The 17,207-nt window shown below is 28.4% G+C and overlaps 1 protein-coding gene across 1 annotated transcript in view; it reads left to right on the forward strand.

Annotated features, from left to right (window-relative positions):
• The first annotated feature begins 854 nt into the window (after window positions 1–854).
• LOC129614486 (protein PF3D7_1417600) overlaps window positions 855–17,207 on the forward strand; it is a 30,121-nt gene continuing 13,768 nt past the window's right edge. Inside the window, exons 1-9 of the mRNA XM_055529090.1 lie at window positions 855–1,072; window positions 2,134–4,077; window positions 4,218–4,932; window positions 4,995–5,826; window positions 8,159–13,472; window positions 14,748–14,839; window positions 15,317–15,603; window positions 15,881–16,018; window positions 16,723–17,109. Coding sequence (XP_055385065.1) covers window positions 1,041–1,072; window positions 2,134–4,077; window positions 4,218–4,932; window positions 4,995–5,826; window positions 8,159–13,472; window positions 14,748–14,839; window positions 15,317–15,603; window positions 15,881–16,018; window positions 16,723–17,109 — 9,741 coding nt within the window. The 5' untranslated portion in view covers window positions 855–1,040. The remainder of the gene's footprint in view (window positions 1,073–2,133; window positions 4,078–4,217; window positions 4,933–4,994; window positions 5,827–8,158; window positions 13,473–14,747; window positions 14,840–15,316; window positions 15,604–15,880; window positions 16,019–16,722; window positions 17,110–17,207) is intronic.

Raw genomic sequence — 17,207 nt, forward strand, 5'->3', positions numbered from 1 at the left:
CAAGATGGAGAAGATTTCGAAATAACTAAACAAAGTGAATCATATGTTTTAATTCCAACTACTTATATTATCATTGTTTTAGTTATAAAAAAAGTTTTAAAATTATAAATGGACTTAGGTCACTAATGAACCATCCATTTGTCATGTATTTACGTTACGTACTTTATTTACCGCCCCGGTAAATTTCTTGAAATTTTAAAATTCAAGAAGCGCTGCTGTAAAATTTTGAATGTAATGTAAGAAAAAAAAATATTTTTGCTTTTTTATTTGGATTTGCCAAATGGCCTAATTTTGAAAAATATTAAGAATTGTGATGCGGTGTTTTTTATATGATATTTTTTTTTTTGTTTTGCAATAGAACATGAAAAATTATTGCAAATTTTTTCATAATCATAAAATATTTTATTGCATTGTGTACATACATATGTACGTGTAAATACAAAATGTTGTACATGTAAAAAAAATTTCATATTTATCAAAATATTTCGCCATATTACCCAAAATATTTTATCAACAATCCATAACGGAAAAAAACACATAACATTTATGCACACTTTGATTTTCGTCCTACAATTTTCGCACCCCAACTCTTCTTAAGAGTTGTAATTTATTTAGTTTAGCATAGGTGTTTTTAAAATATAAAAATTTTTTAATAAAAAAATATTTTTATAGTACAATTTATTACTCAAACAATTACAAAACAATAAAAAGTAATTATTTTTATTTAAATAATTTAAAAATAAAATTTATTTAATGAAAATAGAAATAAGTTTCCACAATAAGGGATTAAAATGAATTAAATTTAATTTTATAGCAATAAAAATAACAAAACAAAAGCAAAGCAAAAACAAACAAAAAAAATGACTTTTATAAAAAACTTTGTAAATGCATTTAAATGTAAAAAAATGACTAAAAAACACGATTTAATATATTATTATAATAAAAAAAATAAATTTAATAAATAGTTTAATATTATATAGAAAATTACAAAAGGTGATAATAATTTTTTATTAATAAAACCAAATTAATAATTTTAAAAAATGTTCACCTGTATCGCAACATTATGGGACTGGTAAGTTTGTCTCGCCTTAGAATTTCTTGATGTTTAATGTGTTAAGCTAGATTATTTGAGTTAGAACACTTAGCGGTTTTTGAAGAATGCTTAATTTTGCAAAAACTTCAAAATATATTATTTTCATTAGCATGCTTAATAAAAATAAAGATGGATTCTATGTGACATTATCAAAATCAAATAAAATTGAAATTTATTTGATTTGAGATAAAAATTTTTATTTTCAAACCATTAAGCCTTTATAAAAAACTAACTTTTGATCTCGATCGAGTTACTAGTCCATACAACAAAATATAAAATTAAATCTATTTCTGAAACTGTTAATATGACTTTAAATAGTAGTATTCAAATTAAAAAAACCACACGTTAGCTTCGGTGAAACAGTGAATTTTCGACGTCGAATTTTGCATTGTGTTTACATACATTTTGTTTCTGTTTACTTTTATAAAAAACGTCAAATGTTACTGGTTTATTAAAATAAATCAGTGTCTTTACACAGTCTCATCACAAAATGGACATGTAATCAGATTTTTATTTTTATAGGTCGACAATTGTGTTTGTCAAACGGCAAGTTACGATCTTCTTTTATGACTATTTAGTATATGACCATTTCATCGGTCTCATTTTTCTAGATTTAAAATATTTTCTAGATTTTTAGAATTCAAAATTTAAGAAGGATCTATAGGATCTATTGTATCGATAAGGTTGATTTTTTTCATAATGTACCCATTATGTACCACCTATATGAAATGTATAATGTACCCTTTATGAAAAAAATGAACCTCATCACTGAACCTTGATTTGGGAAGGTTTTTATGCTTTAACAATATTCTAAACAGGTCAAATAACAATAAATACGTGTGTTGAATGTAAAGATTAATATTCCATATGGTCTAAGCGCACCATAAACAAGATATTTTGCTGTAGCTATTTCCTTGGATGCAACAAAATATTTCTGTGTGTATTATTTACTTATTTATTTTTCGATTGCAAATTATATTTATATATTATTATGAAAAAAATTTACTTTCCACCTATACTTACATAAAACTTTTTTATAGGCTAGATTCCCCGCCACTCTTCACGACAACTATGGAGAGCAAAAAGCTTCAACAATTACAGCAAGCAAATTCACATTTAGCCCCGCATCAAAAGAAAATTCCTCTAACTGGTGGTTATCAAAGCATATATCAAACGAATACTATGGGCGATTATCATCATTCATCACAATCACCAGTTTTTCAACAATATCAAACAATGTCTTCAAATTTTGCCCAAATGAATTTAAGTGGCGGCTCGAGTAGTAGTGGTCAATTAATCCCTACACATCACCATCATCAACAACAATCTCAATATTCTACTAATCAATCTACTCCATCAAGTGGTAGCCAATTAACACCAATAGATACACCTCCTCAACCAGTTGGCCATCATAACACGTTAGCAAAATCTAGTGGTTATATACAACAAAATCATCAAAATCCCTATGGTGAACAATTATATCAGTCATCTAGAGAAGCACGTGCATATCAAATAAATGCAAGTGGTAGAACAATAGATCCTATTACGGGAGGAGTCATATCAGCGCAAAATGTTAATAATACGGTTGGAGGTAATCCTGTTACGGCACTGCAACAGTCATATCAACAATTGCAACAAGCTAAATTACAAGCACAAATACAAACTCAAAATGAAGCTTTAATGATCCAACAAAGAACATTCGCAATGAGGCAAGCCCTAAATCCTCCGATTCCTCATTTGCATTTACAAAGTCAACAAAATATAGCGGGAATGGTGGCGTCCGCTTCAATGCAATCGCAGCAAATTCAGCAACAGTCACAACAAGCGGCACCTCATCGTAATGCACCTCCTTCAACTTTAAATTTAAGTAGTCAATTTCAGCCAGCTCAAGGCCCAGTAAAAATAAATACTCTCGAGCAACAACATCGCCATCAACAGCAACTTGATGCGCAAAACAATCAAACATTATTGCAACAACAAAATGCAATGTTGCAAAAACATTATAATCATATAGTAGCTACGCAAGAAAAAATAAATGAAGCAAATCAAAACTATCAACAAAATATGCAATCGGCAACTGATCCTAGTCCTGTGTACATTCAACAAAATCATCCTGGTCATGTTGTTAATCAAGCTTGTCAAACACAAATATCCGGTGCTATTGGTGGTACAAAAATTTTACCACAATCTCAACTAAATAATTTTCAATCCCCACAAACGCCAAGTGCGACCGGAACAGCATCAACGGCGACTACAAGCAAATTAAATCAGCAAAAAACTCCTCAATCTTCTACAGAAGAATCATCAAACTCTCCCGCGTCAACAAAATCACCAACTCATCCAGGTTTAGATCGAAAGAAAAGTTCTGGTGCATCTCAGGCAATAAAATCACCAATTACAAAAAGACCAGCCTCGTCACCTGTCACTTTATCTGGCTGGTTATACAAACAAGGTTCTGATGGGCTAAAAGTATGGCGTAAAAGGTGGTTTGTTTTGGCTGAATATTGTTTATACTATTACAAAGGACCTGAAGAAGAAAAGTTGCTAGGCTCAATTCTCCTACCGTCATACAAAGTCTCTGCCTGCTTACCTGAAGATAAAATATACAGGAAATATGCATTTAAATGTGAGCATACAAATATGAGAACGTATTGGTTAGCAGCAGAAAACTCCGAGCAAATGTACCAATGGGTACGAGCATTAATGGCAGCAACTTTGATGCAAGGTAGTGGAGAGTCGTCAGATCAAAATTCGCAACCTAGCAATTCATCCTTAAATAATCACAGTGGAGAAAATTCTGATTCTGGAATCCACACATTCCAATCGTCACAACAAAGTAAATTAAGTATGCAACACGGCCCGATAACTCCTGCATCAGATAATGGAGGTGGAATACAACCGCTTTATGCAAATGCGCCTCCTAAGCCACGCAGAATTAATGATGGGGGATATTCGTCGCCCAGTCCTGAAAATTCAATAGACAGGTAATTCATCATGCAATAGCACATAATTTTAAGCATTTTTTTTTAATTAAAAAACTAAAAAACAATATCGAGAGAATAATAAGTATAAGCGTTTGAGCGTATAATTTCGATGTAATTTTTTAATACGTTATTTTTTTTAGGAATGAGAGCAATCCTAGTCAAATGAGAAGAAAGAGTGCTGGAATGATGTCACCATCAATAAAGCAAATGCAACAAAAATCCCAACATCATGCCATATACGATACAAGGACGGGCAATGTTAAATCTGCTTTGGGAATACCTAATTCAACCGAAGGGAATTCACAGTCTGCAAATCATTATGTTAGTCAACAGCAACGTCCAGAGAAAAGAAATACTAAACATTATGAGGAAAGCAGAAGCGTAGCATCTACTAAAATGTCATCTAACAATAACATGCAACAACAAAAACATCAACAACAGCAGCCAGTTCCTGGGATATACAACCTAGGCAGCATGGAAGTGGGCAATGAGCAAATGCGACGGTCACATTCTCAACGTCCTTCTGGTGATGAAATCTATGGAACTGGTAGTGAACACAACATTTATATGCAGAGGGTACTTCAACAAAGGTTACAAGGGCAAATAAACAGCATACCTTATCCGAATGTAGAACGAAGAACGCCGGATGCATATGGTCGCTCTAAAAGTGCAGGACGTTTCTTTTCTGATTATGAAGACATCTACAACTTAATGCAACAAGATAAACATTTAGCAACACAACAACTAAATCAAGGTGACTTAGGACAATACCGTAGACCATTGAGTCCACCTAGCTATAATAGTCAAAAACATATTCCATCAATGCCATCTAGATATACACCAAATCATTTAGACGTGAGTATATATAAGATAAAGTTAGTTTCGATTTTATACAAAATATTTTCATATATTTTTAGCCTCATTCACATGTGAATTTAAGATCAAGAAGTACCACTGGCTTAAATAGACCACACTCAGCTGATTTCTTAGAATATGAAGCAAGAGTTGAGGCTGCTGCATCTGCCGTTCGACCTGACGCAATAAGAGCTCAAAGACCAAAATCTAGCTTAGATATTAACAGAACACCAGACAGTTATTATTATTCTGAAGAAAGTTACGCTGAAAAAATGCGTCAGAGTGCTTTGTATTTGCAAAAATCCCCAAGTCATAATTCATCGAGCATAGGAAGTGGAAATGTTGGTTACAACAATAATCGTGCCCTTGCAGCAGATTTAAGTCCATATGCAACTGGAATGAATACTATAGGTTATGAAAATCCTTACGAGCGAACCGTAAAAAGAAATGAACTCCTTAATGAAGCCTTTTTAAACCATGGAGCTCTTAGTGTACCTAGAGCAAATCATCGCTCACATGGCGGTGCTGCTACTCCAACATCAATGTTAGCTAAAGAATATCAATTAAGACAAATGCAACAAAATGAACAATTTTTAAGATCTGCTAGTGCACGATTACCCAAAAAAACTGAAGATCCAGAGGTATTGAATGCACAACATAAAGATGGTGAACGTAAGCGTGAGGAAAGTATGAAAAGGCTTTTAGAATGGAAGCAACGAATGCTACAATCACCATTAACAAGAAAAGGTGTACAACAATCAGGTTCCCCATCTATTTTAAAATTAGGGAGTAATCCCAATATACTGGCGCCACACAGTTCCAGTGGTATTCAGAGAAGTCGATCTGAGACACATGCCAATGCCGGCTATAACAGTTACTCTTCAGACGATGAAGGTAAGTGTAATTCATTTAATATTAAATAATTGCTTCTTAAATTGCTGCTTAATGTGCAATCTTTTTAATGCTCAAAAGCTTTTTGAAATATGATGCATTTCTTATTTTCTTATTTTTTTTTTCGTTTTCGTATTCTATTATCTCTCTTTCACTATTAGAATAGATCGTAGTTACTTAACAGTTTAATCTTTGCTGGTGCACGCTATATTCATATATGTACATACATATAATAGCGTTTAATAAAAGCATGAAGTTATTTCTAGAAAAAAAAATCAGTAGCGAAATTCTTTTTGTAGCATCTTAAAAAGTAGAACTGTATTTCAGAGAATTTTTAAAATAGGTAATAGTAACGTATTTTTAGACAACATCTAAATAAAATTATTAATAATAAATTAAATCTAATTTCTTTTAAACTTGAGGAATTGCAAAATTTCGTTATTATTTTACGTAGTATTTTTTATTTATCGAAACTGTAGTATCTAAGTAATTAGTAAAATTAACTCAATCTCAAAGTAAAAGATTAATTGTCTTAAAATACTTTTTTTGTTAAGATCTTTCTTAAACGTTTTAATTAATTTTTTTTGCAACAAAACTTTAACCCGGTTTTAAGGCTTTACAATTTTTGTCGTTTTTTTAAACGCAATTTCTATTTAAATTGCATATTACCATAGCGTATGATTTTATATTTGAGGATGACGTCGATAAAACTGGTAAATTAAATAATTTGAGTTCCATAAATTGCAATTTTTTTTTTTTAAATAATAATATAATGTTTCGAACTGTAAATATTGTATTTTTGTTCAAATATTGATTTGAACTTAATATGGTTATCTATGGTATGTTAAAAACTATTTGTTAAAATTAAAGAAAAAAGTCAACGCGGCAAGCGATAGCTTATATGAAAAATGTATATATATATTTAAAAACAAACTGTTTTACAATAAATTTCCTATAGAATTCCAACAAACAAATTTCGTAATACTAAAATTACAAAACCCATCGGAAATATCGTATGCCATACATTAATTTTCTTCTTCAAATTAAAGACCAATCACTAAAAACCTAAAGTAATAATCGATTTTCATCATATGATAATAAATTTATCCAATTAATTTTTGTTGCTATTAACAGCATTGATGAATCGCAAACGAATTTTTATTTTTAAGCCAGAATATAGTTAATACTCTAAAAAATATGCAAATTTTGTTATTAAATTGTATTAAAAATTATTGTATGTATTTAACAGGAATTTTTTGCCGCAAAATTTTTACAATTGAAGAAATTTTATTCATAATTTTTGCTTATTGTTAAACTGATCATTTTTAATGTGATTTTAATGAATTAAATATTTTATAAAATTTTTTTAAGTATATAACTAAAATTTTTCTGTATTTTGTATATATATCTAATTTATTAAATGTAATGGTTTCTTATCAAGCTTTTTGTAGTTTTGCTATAAGTATAAAATACTTTTGTTTTAATTTATTTTAATTTTAGTTTAAAATATTGTTTTATTTATTTTGTATTTTTCATTTTTATTAAATTTATTTTACACCCTTTTAACAATAATTTTAATTATTTTTCAAAATAGAAAATATTTTTTTACCTTCCTGCCGGCTGTGCGCGCAAAATATTTTAAAAACGTTCCAAAAAAATAAATATAAAAATATTGTATAATATTTAACTTAATATTATTTTTAATTCTAATTAATTTCACTATTTCATATAAGACTAACTTTTAAAAGTATTGTAATTAGTTTTTTATCAAATTTAATATATTTATTTAAAAAAAAAAAAGCAATTTTCGTGAATTTTCAAAATTTCAATTATACATAATTAATTGAAAAAAGAATGTGCAACAAAAAATATTAAATTTGATAATAGACATTTAAATTACTTGGTAAACACTAACAATGATTCAAAATTTTGAATGTAAAATCACATAACAATACATAAATCACTGATAATAAATGGTAATGGTAAACGCATAAATCTAGGTAAACGCATATTATTTACAAAGTATTAGAAAAAAATGTTTACATCTCGAATAAAATATCCTTATCAAATTCTGGTGGTTTGGCTTCCTTTCCGCCCTGTCATCTTAGTTTCCTTTAGAATTTACCTTAAAAACGGAATTAATTTTTCCTTACTTTATTGTATTTTCTACCTATACTAAACTAATTCACTTTTCAAATTTTATTTTGAATTTATTTAAAATAAAATTTATTGTAAAATTCAAAAAAATAAATGCAAAATTATATTTAAATAATAAAAAAGATGCATAACTATGACCATAAATCTAATATTCCCAAAATATAATTCATTTCGTCAGATGTACCAGAATATACGCCGGCAGGAAGGTCAACAAATCTTTCAACTACTACTACTACTGTTAATACTACTACTACCACTACTGTTACAACTTCTACCACTTTTACCACTACCCCTCCTCCACACAAAACCATAACCACTGCCACTTTAATGTCTTCTTTAAACCAAAAATCCCCCAGTATGAGTGAAATAGACACATGCACTAAAAATACACGATTGAAAGCAATAAATGTAAAAAATGTAAATTTAGCTAATCCAAAAATTGGTATTAAAATCTCAGATAAATACAATAGAAATAATAGCATTTCATCGCCCGACTCTATTATAAAACCACATGTGGAAACTTCAATAAAAAAATATAATGAAAATTTTAACGTTACGAAAAAACTATCGGAATATCCAAATTTAAATTCTTCAGTGTTAGAGAACGTAAATTATATTCCAGTTTACAAAGCGAAGACTGCTTTAAATAATAATCCAAAAAAAGAAGGCAAAACTTATGATGACATAAAGATTGTGTATCGCAAAAATAAAGAAACTCAAAATTTAGATTGTCGTCCTCCTATTCAAGGTAGGCAAAGTCGACGTGTTAGTAGCATGAAAAAAAATCGTTTAAAATCGAAAACCTCTGAAATAATTCTAAGCAATTTAGACAATAATCAAACATCTTTGACAAATGAAACAAAAATACATGAAATCAAAATGTATGACAGCCAACAAATTTCAAAATCATCTCTCGAGACAAATGTAGTAGCTGATAATTACGAAGATATTGAAAAAATTTATGAAACTCAAGTTTCACTTAAAAAAGAAAATTTACAAAATCATACAGAAGATATAGATGAAAGTTCAAAATTATTTGAATCGCAAATATCTGAATTCGGAGGTGAAGAAGACCCTGATGATCTTGTTGATATTGATAATAACGAAGAAGAAAATGAAGACGAATTACAGAATACTTTTGAATTTACAGATGACGATTTAAATGAAGCATTGGCTGCTGAGAGCGATGAATTACAAGTTAATGTTACACACCCTGAAGGAGATGAAAATATGATTTCAAAAACTGATGAAAAACAAAATAATCATTATAATGATATTACAAACAAATCACTTTCAACAAGCAATGAAACGGTAAAGAACGATAAAATCGAAATGTCAGATAAACCTGAAGATGCGGAAATGTTATATGAAAATGGACCAAAAACACCAACACAACCGCAGTCTAATGAGGATCATTACTTACCTATGACACCGAAAAAAGCAATTTTAAGTCCAACAAATAGCCTTCCACTTTTGCATAATATTAATAGCGATTTAGAAGAAAATCCATACGTTGAAATGACAAAAGGAGAAAAAGACAATCAATCAAAATCAAATTATGAAACGGTTTGTATTTCATCAACAATGCAGCACCAAGGAAAAATATTTCTTCATCAACACCATCATTCTGAGCCAGTTTACATGGAACTAGCTCAATCAAAACATTCAAAATCTGAAAGTTATGACGGTTCCTCAAAACTAAAAGAATCCAAACCCTTAGAAGATGCGTTACAAAATGGTAAGTCTACTATAAAGAAAAGTACGTTGAAAAAAATTGATATTAAGAAAAAAAACAAAAAATTCTCTGGTTCATCATCACTAACTGCATCTACTTTGAAACGTAAAGATTTACCAGATATTCTTAAACCTTCACAAAACACTGCTATTGCAAGTGATAGTTCTGATGCTGATGATGAATCAACTTCAAAAGAACAATCTGATGGTTCAAACAAAATGCGATCGAGATCAAGATTTAGTCTTTCAGACACATTCAGACCAGCCTCATATTATCTTAGTGCTAACACTCCCCTTGCAGATTGTGCAGAAAGTTCAGATAGTGAAATTATATCACCTCCTCCTATTCCATCAACAACTCCACCGATGGATGCGGATATGAACACTGAAGAAATTTTTTCGTCAGAAAATTACGATACTGTTAAACGAAAAGACAAGCTTAATTTGTCCTTAGACCAAATTCAAAAAATCCATTCCAGTAATTCATCACTTAACTTGACAAAAAATGAAGTTCTTAAAAGTAGTAGGCTTTCCTTACCTGACCAGTTCAGCAAATTAAGACACTTAAAAACAAATATTAGCAAGAACAGAGAAAGAAATTTATCTGATTCTAATTACAGTTTTCATACAGATAATAGCTCAAATACGTCTTCTGATTTTGAATTGTTCAATAAATTAAAAAATAATTCACCCTCTTTTATACCTGGAAAACCACAATATCCAACAGGTAATGTCAACATATTAAATCGAAGGTTTACACACAAAACAAGCTTAAGCGTTGGTGGGGGTGACAGTAGTGAAACTGATTCAGTTGAATTAAGACAACGGCTAGGATCCGATTCAGAATTGGAAAGACAGAGAAGTCGACGTCCCTTATCTGAAGATTCTATAAGCGAGATTGAATCGGCCATGAGCGAACAATTTGAATACGACTCTTTAGCTGCAAGTGCTGATTTGGATACATATTTAAGTAGACTGCAGACAAGCGACCTTTACTTGTACCAAAATACTTCAAATGATCCTTTGCTAACTAATGCATTAATAAAACCTCCGGAAATATTTAGAAACAAAGGTGATGAGCATTTTTATGGCAATATTAAATTTATATCATCCACGGATTCATTACAAAAGATCGGAAATGATGATGATCGAATTGATTTGAATAAAAATGAAAGTGGAACATTAAAAGCTAAGAACCGGAATACAACAACTCCATCTTTACTAAAAGAGAAAAATCTTTCGTTACATAACGCGCAATTAGATAATGAAGATTTAAGTAAGTTTGATGGGTCATATAACATTGAGATAGCTAAAAGTACAACAGTTTCTTCTGTAGATATGGATCAAACCAGTTTTTGTACAGCTTTTGATCTCACTCAAAATACTCCATTACATAGCCGTAACAATAGTAATATTTCTGATCAATCAAACCAAATTCCCTATTACTATTCTGACTTATCACCTGATGTGTCAATAAATAAAACTGATTGTAGTAGTACACCCAACACTAAACAATTCAGTACGCGGGATATATCAAATCAGTACCAGCTTAACAATCAACGCGATATAAATCCAAATCGTGGTGGAGTTATTGGTATTTCACACATTCATAACCCTATAAGACTAGCATCTAGGAATTCTTTAACAAATTTAAATCAATCTGGAAAAACCACAAATCCAGAACAAGCAAATGTTTGCGATATTGCTGAACATGCCACAAATCTTTTAAATCAAAACGAAGATTTTATTTATAATATGCCAAAACCTAGTCTTGATAAAAATATTATTAAGGAATTGTGCAATAAAAATTTAAAATCTCCTTTAATTGGTAGCATTGTTGGTGGTTTAGATAATAACAATTGTAATTATAATTATAACAATAACAATGTCAATATTTCTAATAATTTACAACAAAATTGTAATTATAACAATAACATTGACAACCTAAATAGCAATAATGGTAGCAGCAACAATAATACATTATTATCACATTATAATAATAAGTCTATTGAAATACAAAATGTGGTGGCAGCAAAACAATCCAAATCATCATCAAATAATAGCAATAACAGTAATTATAATGAAAAAAATAATAACAGTAATAACAATTCATTTGATGACTCATTAACCACATCAAGTTTGTGTAAAACATCACTATCATCATCATCGTCGGCAACACAGTCAAATTTACATCATCCTAAACTTCATTATCATTGTCTTCATCGAGACATATCACAAAACTCAATTTTAATGTTATCACAATCAAATACATCCAATTCGTCTACTAATTCTTTGGCATCTCCAACAGTTCTATCAACAACATCAACTACACCAATTCCAATGTCACAACAGTTATTACAGCATCAACAACAGCATTTAAAATATCAACATTATCATCATAATATTAATACCAATAGTAATAATAATAACATTAATAATAAGTTTAATGAGCATGATATTAGTAATACTGACACGGTAATAGCAATAGAATCAAATTTACAAAAACAACATCAACCAAAATTTCAAGCACAATCCAGTTCAAATCAAAGTGTATTTCCTATAGTCAAGCTTAACAAAAATAATCAGATTTTATTAAATCATAGTAATTTAAACTTAAGTTCATCATCTCTAAAAAATCAAGATTGTTCACCAAAAACTAAAGAATTTTTAGTTATGTCACCTCTCACAAATAATAACAATAACAATGACACAAATAATTCTAACAATGATAACAATAATGATGCAACATTAAACATAATAACAACTTTGCCAAATCAAGAACAAATTGGCGAAGAGATGTGGGAAGAAGATACGCTATGGCGTGAAAGCTTAAGACGCGTTTCACAAAGGCACGCACGATCTTTAGATGATTTAGATCGAATATCAGGCAATTCGGGAACTAATTTAAATAAAATTCCCGTACAATATCAACAAAACACTTCGACAACGAAACAAAAGGGCAATGCAACAAAGCAGTCAGATCAAGGCGATGCAAATTTTTCAAAAGTATATCCAAAAGTACAAATTAAACCAAAAATATCACGTGATGTTACATATGTCAATGACAATGTATCACAACAATTACTGAGAACTAAGAATTTTCGTTCAAGGTTAAATGAATTCGTTCCAACAACGTCAGCTGGATCATCGACACCGCATGGTTCACTTATTTCACAACGTGACAATGTTTTTGTAAATAGTATTTATGACGATAATAATGAGAATGATGTCTATGTTCAATTAGCTAACCAAACGTTATTAGCACGTCATCATCATCGTCATCAAAATAATGAAAATATGATTAACGATATTATTGATAATGATGATGACGATGATATTGATACAGGAGATGTTTATGAAATATTAAGAGAAGACACTAGTTCAAACTACTCCCGGAAATCAATTGAAATTGATCGTGAAACAATAAGACAATGGGATTCCATGTCAAGTGGGCTAATGAAAAATAGTTCATCAGCGTCATCAAAAAGTGGCAGTGGTGGTGGCGGTAGTGGTATAGGAACTGGAATCTTGAATACAAATTTAATTCAATTAAATAAAAATAAAGTAATAAATAGAAACTATGAAGTAATAGACGGAAATGAGGCTATTTTAAATAATAACAATAACTATCCTAGCATAAACGTGGTAAAAACAAGCAATAATAGAAATAATAACAATAATTGTAATACCAACAAAGAGCACAATAACATTATTGTATATGGCAAATCAACGCAACAAACTTCTGCAACATCAAATTCGTCATTATAATAATAAGAATTTATAGGAGCGAAGAAAAGCAAGACATTTCTAAACAATTGCAAGCATTTGTGAATACAATAAATGATCGAATAAGTTAGAAAGCAATATTAGTGCAATGTTAGTGCTATGCAAATCGTTGGAAATATTATAAATTAATAAATATCATGCCAGTAATAAAAATTATAAAATTGAACTAAATAAGCATATACATACATTATGCCTTATTTAATTTTTTATTTTTTTTATAATTAAAAAACAATTAATTTTTATTTGAAAAAGAAATTATTTAATGTTTATATTTTAATCATTATGGTAAGATCATTTTTATTAGTTTGCTACAACATGCCACAAAAAACATTCTGTAATTTAAGTTTTAGGAATAAATAATTTTAACTTGTAATTAGATTTTTACCTTCGAATTAATTTTTATTTTACCTTTTCTTCATTTTATTTGGATTGTTTAAACTTATTACATTTATTTAAAATAAATAAACATTTTTATATACATATTAAAATAAATGTTATAAAATTTTCATTTAATCAATTTTTATTTGTGTTTTTTTCATATTAGTTAAATTCGTAAAAAAAATAACATAAAAATAAAAATTTCGTTTGAGATTTTTATTTTTACAAATTGAGATTCGAAATAAATCTCGTTTGAGTTTTACGAATTGAGTTTAAATTTGTCTTTATTAATAGTAGATCCGCAGTAGATCTGATACAAGATCTCAGGAAAAGTTGTCAATCTATACAACTCAAAAATTTCTTATTTAAATATTTAAATTGAATTTTGTCAAAATATTCAAAGTGAGAAAATAGTATTCAATACAATTGCAAAATTAATTTCAATTTAAAAAATTAATTTTTCTTATTCTTCAAATAAACTTAGAAAACAAACATTTCTTTTCAAAAATTGATTTTAAATTTCTGTTTTAAAGGTAAATGTGTCACCTTTGAATTCGATAGGAAAAAAATACGATACGGTAAAAAAATACAATATTATTTGCATTAGAAAAGAGTATAAAACAAGAAAATTTAAATTTCAGTGCCTTCTTAAATAATACTATGATCTCAACAAACAAAAACCCTTAATATCTAATTTTGTCAGAATAATTTTTAAAGCAATTTGTAAGTTATAATGATTTTCAAGGATTTTTGTTTTAAACTACAGAAATAAATAATTTTTTTTTGAATCAGAAAGTAAACTGCAATCATAACTTTTTTTTTGTTAAAAATGTTGTTATCAAATTTTAATGAAAAATCTTATCTTCTAGTATTAGACCATATTTGTCTAATTTGAAAATCTCGATTTTGACACAAAAATTTCGATTGCTAAAATCGTTGCAATCCAAATGTTTCTTTAATCGTAAATTACAAACTTACGTAACCAAAAATTAGTAGAATATTTGTTCTATGATTTTCACTTTACATCACTCACCAATAATCAAATATTATCACCATTACAATTTTATAGATGTTATCATACAAAATAGAAATTATAAAAAAGAATAATTAGAAGTTGTAAGATGATTAAAGTTGAATTGTGATCATTAGTTAACAAAAAATTAAAATTTTCTAAAATTGAGTAAAAATTGGAAATCAATTTAATTCAAAAAAGAAATTTAAACTTTAAATGAAAATTTATTTTGAAGAATAGTTTATTACAATTAATAATGCAATTAATGTTATAAATGCTATTCATAATAAAAAAATATACTCATATTATTAGATAGATATTCAAATAAAATTACTAATTATTTCCTAAAAAAAAAAAAAAGACAGTGAATGTTTCGTCGAATTTACTTGAATGAACTTTATTTATTTTTATAACTTAATATTGCAGCATCCATATCAATTCATAATGTTCGTAATATACCGAGAAGCAATTTACATGTGAAGCCAGATCCATCAGATCCAAGTTATGGTTATGATCCTTATTATGATCCCTATGCAACAACACCATCCGAAGTTAGATACTATAATGAAAGAAATAATTATTATAATCAATATGAACCTAATGAATATGAATTACAAATGCAACGTGATAATTATAATAATTATCCTCTGCGTAAAACAAGTAGTCGAGCTGAAATTGATATTTTAGAACGTGAGACAAGTTCACAAATTAGGGTAAGTTTTTAAATAATATATAACTTATACATACATAAATATATGCCAATATATTTATATACGAGTATGAATATATAGATTTGCAAGTGTTATGTGTGTGTTATTATTTTTTGTTTTAAGCGTGTTATCACTTATTTTTGTTTTCACAAATTTTAATTTTAATAATTATTTCCAATTAATTTTGATTTTTTTTTATGTTTTCAACAATATTACACATATAATGCACTTTAATTATAAACACAATTGTAATTGTAATGGAAATTGAAAAATATATAAGAATTTAGACGTTTCTGCTGGAGATTTGTTAAGCCGAAGTCATGAAGAATTAGTATTACTGCTCATACAATTACGACGTCAAAGTAGTCAAATAGCAAGGGCTATTGAACAATGCTGTACTGATATTCATGAAGCACAGGTTATATTTTATTTTTTTTTATTTTTGTTTTTTATGTTTATGTTATCTTATATGTTATTAAGCTAAACAGTTAAAAACTGTAATTGAAAATTTTCTTAATTTTTTTTTTCAATAAATTTTTTTTGTTTACTTGATGTTTATTTGAATATAATGTAAAAGCGAAAGAATAATTCATTCCCAATTTTTTAAATTTTGAGTAATTTATTACTATCTCTTTATACAAAACTTATCTAAACAATTTCGTGTGTAGTGCTTGTGTGATTAGTATAAACTTGGAAAAAGTACATCCAATACAGTAATATGACCAGTCCCTAAATTTCTAAACCAAATCTTATTCTCGAATGAATACACGTTCGAAGAATTCATACTTAAAAAATTGATTATATAAACTTGTCTATTGCAATAACTTTATATAAAATTACGGAACGCCATCACTTTAGAGAGCTTCAAATTAATGAGACTAACAATAGGTTTCACTATTAATTTTAATTGGATAGTAAAAGAATAAAACTGAAACTGAAAAAGGTCCGATAAAAAATTGACATTCCGCTATTATTTAATGCTTTAAACATATTTTTATTTTCAAGAATAAACACATTAAAACTTTTTTGTGCTACATTTTATTTATTCCTGTACGTATTTAAAAAAATATTATCGGTAAAAAATTTCATATAAATCAATTTGATTCAACATAATTTTTTTAGAATCGAATATTATCAGCGGAAGGATTAACAAGAGCTGAAAGTATACAACGTTTAGATTATTTAAAACAACATTTATTAGATCTTGAAAAGCAATATGAAAAAAGTAAACCTTTAGTCAATTTAGTTGATAACATGGTAAAATTAGGTTCATTATATCGCAACAACGAAAATAGTATGAGTAGGAATAATTTAAGTCAACATCAAATGTCGCCATCACATCATTTATCATCATCAACATCATCAATAATTGATAGAACGCAACAGCGGCGTTCAGAATCAGTTCAACTTGATCGCCTTGAATTTAGCAACCGTTTAACAGATCGTCGTATGTTACAGGAAGAACAAAGATTCTGGGATGGTTTAACGCCAAATCAAAGTGAATTACAGGTAAAAGAGAGTAAAAAATAAATTAAAATAAAGAAAATATAACAATAATAATTTTTTTTTTAACAAAATGGAGCATTCCACAATATAAATTTAAATAC

The sequence above is a fragment of the Condylostylus longicornis genome, unplaced genomic scaffold, assembly GCF_029603195.1.
Source record: "Condylostylus longicornis isolate FDR11 unplaced genomic scaffold, ASM2960319v2 ptg000110l, whole genome shotgun sequence".
In the NCBI taxonomy this organism is placed as follows: domain Eukaryota; kingdom Metazoa; phylum Arthropoda; class Insecta; order Diptera; family Dolichopodidae; genus Condylostylus; species Condylostylus longicornis.